This window comes from Mesoplodon bidens (genome assembly GCF_964165515.1).
Source record: "Mesoplodon bidens genome assembly, chromosome: 5".
NCBI lineage: Eukaryota > Metazoa > Chordata > Mammalia > Artiodactyla > Ziphiidae > Mesoplodon > Mesoplodon bidens.
Genome location: NC_138161.1, coordinates 40,673,253 through 40,680,546, shown reverse-complemented (window position 1 = coordinate 40,680,546; position 7,294 = coordinate 40,673,253). Strand labels below are relative to the sequence as shown.

At 32.2% G+C, this 7,294-nt stretch overlaps 1 protein-coding gene across 1 annotated transcript in view; it reads right to left on the bottom strand.

Annotated features, from left to right (window-relative positions):
- Positions 1-853: 853 nt before the first annotated feature.
- CHMP2B (charged multivesicular body protein 2B) overlaps positions 854-7,294 on the bottom strand; it is a 30,232-nt gene continuing 23,791 nt past the window's right edge. The window contains exons 4-6 of the mRNA XM_081235732.1: positions 6,351-6,453; positions 2,753-2,859; positions 854-2,550 (exon numbers count right to left, since the gene is read on the bottom strand). Coding sequence (XP_081091858.1) covers positions 2,440-2,550; positions 2,753-2,859; positions 6,351-6,453 — 321 coding nt within the window. The 3' untranslated portion in view covers positions 854-2,439. The remainder of the gene's footprint in view (positions 2,551-2,752; positions 2,860-6,350; positions 6,454-7,294) is intronic.

Below are 7,294 nucleotides of genomic sequence, written 5' to 3'. Positions count from 1 at the left end.
AGGTGCTCTTCTCAGAGCACAGAGTACAGTCTGTGCAACACAGTCATCTGACAGATGGTCATTTTATGTTTTCTAAGATGAGTATTGACATTTTTGTACCACATTCTACTTCTCTGAGACTCAGCAATCTCCTCCATCCATGACTTTTACATCCAGTAATAGAATATGACATTGGGCTGCATCCCTTTCAGTAACAGAGAAATTGCTATACTCCTCTGCTGTCTTTCTACTGGCAAACTTTTGTTTGACTACAGCTGTTAAAGAAATCCTTTTGCCAAAAGTAGGAAATGAGGGAAATCAAGTTTAAAAAAAAAAAACAGTATTTTCATTAAACTCAGTGTGTAAGAATCCTTGTTTCCTCATCTTAAGGGTCTAAAAGGAAATTTTATTTTTAGCAAAGGATAGTGTAACATTACAAATTTATAGTGACTGTTCGAGAAAACTGCCACTAGAACATTTTATAAATGTAGCCAAATGAGAATGACTCTACTTTTTCCTTTGGATCCCAAAGTCTTCTGTGGCATCCATTTTTGACTGAAATTTAAAAAATAAGCTCTAAGACCTATCTGTTTAAAAATGGTTATCCCCTGGAAGTTCTAGGAAAGAAATTGTCAGATAAATTTCATGTAAAACCACCAATTCTTAGACTTACTCCATTCACAAACATCCGTCTTGTATCAGCTGCTAATTCTTAGATAATTAATTATTGCTAAAATGTAAGTAGCAGAGTTATCTAATTTTTCCTTCCAAGAAATAAAAATCAGTCTTTTGAAAAATTACCAGATATGCATAAAACTTTTAACTTTAGCAGAAACCAAAAATAGAGTTAAAGAGATAAGGGGGAAAAAAAGCATAACAGCAATAAACCTTTATTGGGATTTTTTTTTTAACAAAATAATTTTAAAAACAAAACCCCCCACGTGTAAACAAGAAAGTAAACAAGAAAGTTAGTTAGCATTATTATGTACATCCAAGAACCAAAACAAGTTCTGGGTTAACATTCCATAATCCAGTAAAATGTTTTGACCCATCAATGTTCAGGGTAACTGCATTTAATATTATTAATAACGGAATCTTATCTTTGAACATTATAAAATGGTTTATGGATTATAAACTGTAAAGTTTAGGTTTTTGCTTTTCCCACCAATCCATATGCCACATGTCTACTAGTCCTAAAATGTACTGATGTTGTCCGTATTAGTCCAAAATATCCATTATCTGAAATTAACCAGGTTACAGCTATCTGATCTCCTCCAGAAGAGTTTTTATGGTGGGATGTGCTAGAACCCATATATGACAACATCATTTTTCAAAGCTAACCTAATTCTAAATTCTAACTAATCTGCTACTTCTTCACTTATTCTTACTTTCTATCCATACATTAAATACCATAGCAACTTTACCTTAAAAAATGCAGCTAATACATTAATACACATTCAGGCAGTAATTTCTGACAAAGTTGTAGTTTATTTACCAAGAAAAAATGCTAGTTTTTAAAATTTAGGTTGAGTACTGTCATAGTAGTGTTATTTAATTGAGAATGATGGCTTCAATTTAGAGGGTTCAGTGTACACATTAACACAGTTCAAAACTAAAGAGATTAAATTATAACTCATATGGAGAAAATCTCAGTTCTTGGAAGAAAGATCAAAATATATTGTTTTATTACTAAAAATGTTATTAATTCAGTGTCTCTTTTGCTAATCATATTTAATTCACTTTTATAAGCTTTACAAAAAAGAGCCTGGATAATTTTTGTAAATGGCTTCAATTTGAGTTTAAAATGTAATTCTTTTCTGTCAGTTAAAATGATTTAAAGATGTGCACAATATGTTTGTGCTATTTAAGGCAGGTGCCAAGCACATTTTGAAAGGTAAGAAACTTACCAACTAGAATGTTCTCCCAAAGGAAAAAAAAAGAAAAGAAAAGCTCATAACAGTTTTTGTTTAAGACAGATGTTTAAATAGCACTCTTCTTTTAGGTAATTTAAAAATAATTTGGCAGCTGAACAGCCTATGGTCATAACACATATCGCTTACAAAGGACAAGTTAACAGATACAGAATTAATGATATACGTTTAATATTTTTACAGGTCTCTTTAAGCTGGTGCCTAGTGGCTTTAACAAGATTTGTATTCAGTGAAAAAGATTTAGAACATAAACTACACTAAGTAATGAATATAATTTCTCTATGCCATGCAGAAGTCAACATTTTACACACCATCACTCCTAAACAGTTTTAATTAAAATCCAAACTGTTCCCATTTTTGCATCATTGTCATTCTTTGGAAAAAGATTCAAAACAGCCATGGATTAGGAAACAACTGTTTACTCATGGTCTTCACTTTTGCAAAATAAATGTGTTTTGTAAAAGAAATCTGCACTGTGCCTGGTTTATACTAAATAATTATAATAGGCAAAATATAATGGCTTTTTTGATTAATCTACTCCTAAAGCTTTGAGTTGCCGTTCAATCTCTTCATCGGAGATTGTAGCCTTTGAAGTAGAGGCAGACGGTAAGCTTCGGGCTGCTGATGGAGCTTTGGCCATCTATATTAAAGAGAGAAAAAGAGAAAAAATGTGTATTATCAAACTTTTGGGATAGGACATAAAGGATGTGCTGCAAACAGGTGTAATTTAATTTTCAAACAAATATTAAAAACATACAACCCAACATAAAGGAAAACTTAAAACAATTAAGTGACACAAATGGTAGAGAAAATATTTCCAACTGAGAGTAAGACATTCATACCTTTCCAGAGATTTCAATTCCAATTTCATCAAGAACTTGATTCACAATATCTTGGCTTTCTTCTTCATCATCAGAGCCATCAAAGATGTCATCAAGTGTGTCATTGACTTGAGAGGAGGGGAGGAAACAAAGCAGTTACTTTCAAACAGATTTCAGGTTAGGTTTATATTTTTAGAAAAAGGCCCAACTACGTAATTTACACAGTACAAATAAAATGTATGAATAGATGGAGAAAAATAAAGATCTTAGGTAGTTTACACTTAAGTAGAACAGAAAAAAATTAATAAACAGTTTGTGATAAATGGAAAGGTAAATGATTATAAAGCTTCAAAGGGAAGAGAGTATATCCACCAGCAGGGAAGTAATATGTGAGATGGTCCTTGAAGGACACATAGGATTTAACCAAACAGAGACAGCGTAGTGTGAGCAAAGACATGGTGGAAGGCAATAGGGAATATATGTAAGAAAGAGTAAGTTCCTCTGTTTGGTTATTTAAGATGTATAAATGGAAAATGGTTGAGAAGGAAAGAATTAAAGCAACTGGCCTGTGATCATTACTACCATGATCACCGGGGAATGCCTCCAGAGAAAGGAAGACAAGTAACCTAGTCTGATCTCTCTGTAAGCACACTGCTAATTGGGCTCCTGGTAAACAGACTAACATTTGCTAGCAAGAGAGTCCTTGTTTATGGAATGCTCCTAGCAGACTGTTTTTGCTTTGGTATTGCTATAGCTACTATCTATGGGTTTATATCCATGACTCCCTAGAAAATAACACATAAGGTAGGTGACCATCTGAGGTATAAATTTAATATATTTCCTAAAATGCTCTCTTCAACATGAGATGATAAGCAAACCTATTGGACACATCATCTCTTATGCTAGGTCAAAGAGCTTATGTCTGATATGGAAAGAAAAGATCTGGAGAGTCATTTGGGATGTCCACCACTCTCCTTGTTTTGCATGTGCATCTTAATAGCTTGCATCCTTTACATTGCTACTAAAGCTTGATATTGGTTAAGATCTCTGATTTGTATGAGTATGGTTTGATAATTTAATTTTTTGTGTTAGTTTAATAGTATAAAGTCAATTGGAAAAAGCTAAAGAGCTTAAGGCCAAAAAAGTGGAATATCATCTCTGAAGAAGTTAAGTGAACGTTAAGACTTTAATTACAATCTTAATTCTTCCACTTAGTACCTGTGCAACTTTGGGGGAAGTCACTTTACCCCTCTGGGCCTCAGTATTCACACTGACAAAATAAAGGGGCTTGACCTGAAAATTGTTTCTGATTTATAATGTAGGATTTTATTTTGTAGTCAGAAAGAAGCCACTGTGGGAATATGATCAGCACACTCAGAGGTACGCTTCTAGAAAAATAATTTAGCAGTGATACTCAGATTGTAGTGAAGTAACAAGGGAGGTGGGGAGTCCAGGTCAGAGTTTATAAGGGCCTGAATGAAAAACTACTTGCAGAAAAAATGAAAGAAAAGGATGGAGGAGAAACACCAGAATGGTGTAATCAGGATGTAATAGAAATTTCCCAAAGATCTTGTTTCCAAAATCTAAATGTGAACAAGCGTTGGAGCAACACTGTACAATATAAATTCTAATTGGACAAAGACATATCCATTTAAACCTTGAATTTATCTTTGGGTGAAAATACTAATGTTAAAAAACCTTACTGAAAAATCAAGTAACCACCAATAACTACTATTCTTTCAGACTCACTTTCAAATTACTAAAACACAAACAAGAACTGTGACAGATACAAGTTTTAAGTACAAGCTTATTGATTCTCTTCATTATAGCTTAATGGAATAGTTAATCCCTCTGTTAAGATCTGCTCACACCTGTGCCATCACTGGAATCCACATAAACATATTAGATACCGTGATCATTATATACATGACAATTCTCTCAGTCATTAAAAATTCACTAACGATGTCTTCGAAAAATTATATATATATATATATATATATATATATATTTTTTTTTTTTTTGCGGTACACGGGCCTCTCAATGTTGTGGCCTCTCCCTCCGCGGAGCACAGGCTCTGGACGCGCAGGCTCAGCGGCCATGGCTCATGGGCCCAGCTGCTCCACGGTATGTGGGTTCTTCCCGGACCGGGGCACGAACCCGTGTCCCTTGCATCGGCGGTGGACTCTCAACCACTGCGCCACCAGGGAAGCCCAAAAAATGATATTTTTTAAAGTAAAGGTTCAAAGTAAAAGCTAAAGTAAACAATTTTTGGAACTATCAAAGATACATGTACAGTATTACTAAACCTTAGAAGGAAAATAGATACCTGAAATAGAATACTAGAACAAAGGTAAATTTAGTAATCCTAGTAATTTAATTAGATACTATTTTATGCAATAAATGCCGTTAAATTAAAATGCTAGCAGATAAGCAGAACTAAACTGGCATATCCCGACATAGTTGTAAAACAATTAGAAAATATCTTTGCAAAATAATGATGCCAGCTTTGACATGTCATACATATAGTGATTCAATGTTGACCAGGGTATTGTGAAGGGTCACTCATTTATTATCGGTGAAAAAAAGATGGGTATTGTCCTTCTGGAAAAAGTCTGGCAGTATGAATCAAAAGCTTTATAAAAGTTAATACTCTAAGAACATTGAAGAAATTCAGACAAAGAAACATATTTATCAAAGGATTATCAAATACATTGAACATTTTAAAACAATCTTATTGACCAATGTAAGAATGGTTCAATAAATCAGGGTATATTGATGTTACATAATATTAAAGCCATTAAAAAAATAGACTTCAGAGAAAATTCAAGGTAATGAGTACATGTTTATGTTATACTACTGTTTTTTAAAGGCAAGGTAAGATTCAAAATTGTCCATGTTATATTATCTCACTTTATAAGATATGGAAAAATATAGGAAAGACATATACAATGTTAACACTAACTATATCTGGGTGGTGTGATAAATTTTTTTGATAGCTTTGTTCATTTTATTCCTCATATTTCCACCACAGCCTGTAGTTTATACTCAAAAAGAAGAAAATTAAATATTAAATTTAGACTCTGGAAAGGGAAAAAGAAAAAAGAATGAAAGGACTCTGTAATCTCTACCTCCAATATAAACAGATTTTCTATAGCATGAAATATATACATTAAATTTATATATAGATAGATATATATTAGATATTCTATAGTATGAAGAAAATATAAATATATCTTCTATATATATTTATAGATCTTCTATAGTATGAAAGAATCAACACAACTCTTAAACTATCTAACTTATACCAGGAAGAGTTATTTTATTCACAAGTTGGTTTTGGTCCTCTAATCAACAAAGTAAAACTGCTGAGGCCAATATGGCATAGAAATATGGCATCACATATTTTATATTTTTCCTTCAGTTAAATGTTAATAGAATTTTGAGCCTTATATAAAAATACAATGAAATTACAATATAGTCATCTATCTAGAAGGGAGCTGTATCATTTCTTTTCTCATCATTTGTGCCTTCATGGATGAGAATATGAGGTTGCTAGTAAATAAACTTGCTAATTCAAAGAGAAAAACCTGTAATTTTCATTACAAGTTATTAAACTTACTCATTTCTTCAGTCATTTCCATTTTCATGTTTTCCTTCTGGAAATTCTGCATTGTTTGTAATGTCTTTTGTGGATCCATCTTCTTGTTAACTGCCTGCATTGTCTAAATATATGAAAAGATTCATGTTAGCTACATAATTATGAAAATTTTACTATGGAATAAGTCCAAAAGGAGCACATCAAAAAAAGGCAGGTTTCTTAAAGATATTCTACCATAATTAAACATAATAGTGTTAGTATTCTAGAAAAAAATGAAATGGTCATTTGGAAACCATCTGCTTAACATCTATATAATAAAGACAACTGTGAAAAATCTCATCTGAACAGTAGGCAAAAAATTATATAATAAAAAACACTGACAACATAAAATTCACTGCTACTCAAATGGGAAAACTACATTTGCCTATAATGTGGCATGCAGGTAATGTCTAAATTAAAAAGAATTGTTTAATTTTTTCAAAAATTTTCAAAAGTTTTAATGTCTAAATTAAAGGATATACTAGCATACATATTTAACCTATTAATTCATTTTAAACCATGATTTCAAGAAATGTTCAAAACATTGAGTTTTGAAAAAATACATGAAAAGAATTCTTTTACATTTTATATTCACAACTTTTATTAAAAGAAATTAATGCCACCTAGTAAGACCAAAATATTTTATATATTATTATTATATATGTTTCTGTGTATATATGTATGTATTATATGAAATGTCAGTTTCAAAGATACAAAGCAAACAGTCTTTTATGCATGCTGCAGCCAAAGTAATTTTTGCAAGTATGACACTGTACCCCCCCACCCACCACCAACCCACACATAGCTAACTCTCCAGTGGCTTTGCATTGTTTTTAGTATTAAAAGCCGAATTCCATAATTGACCTGTGATACCAAGCACCATTTGAACTCTGCTTAACAAGCCAGTCTCATTCTACACCACTGCC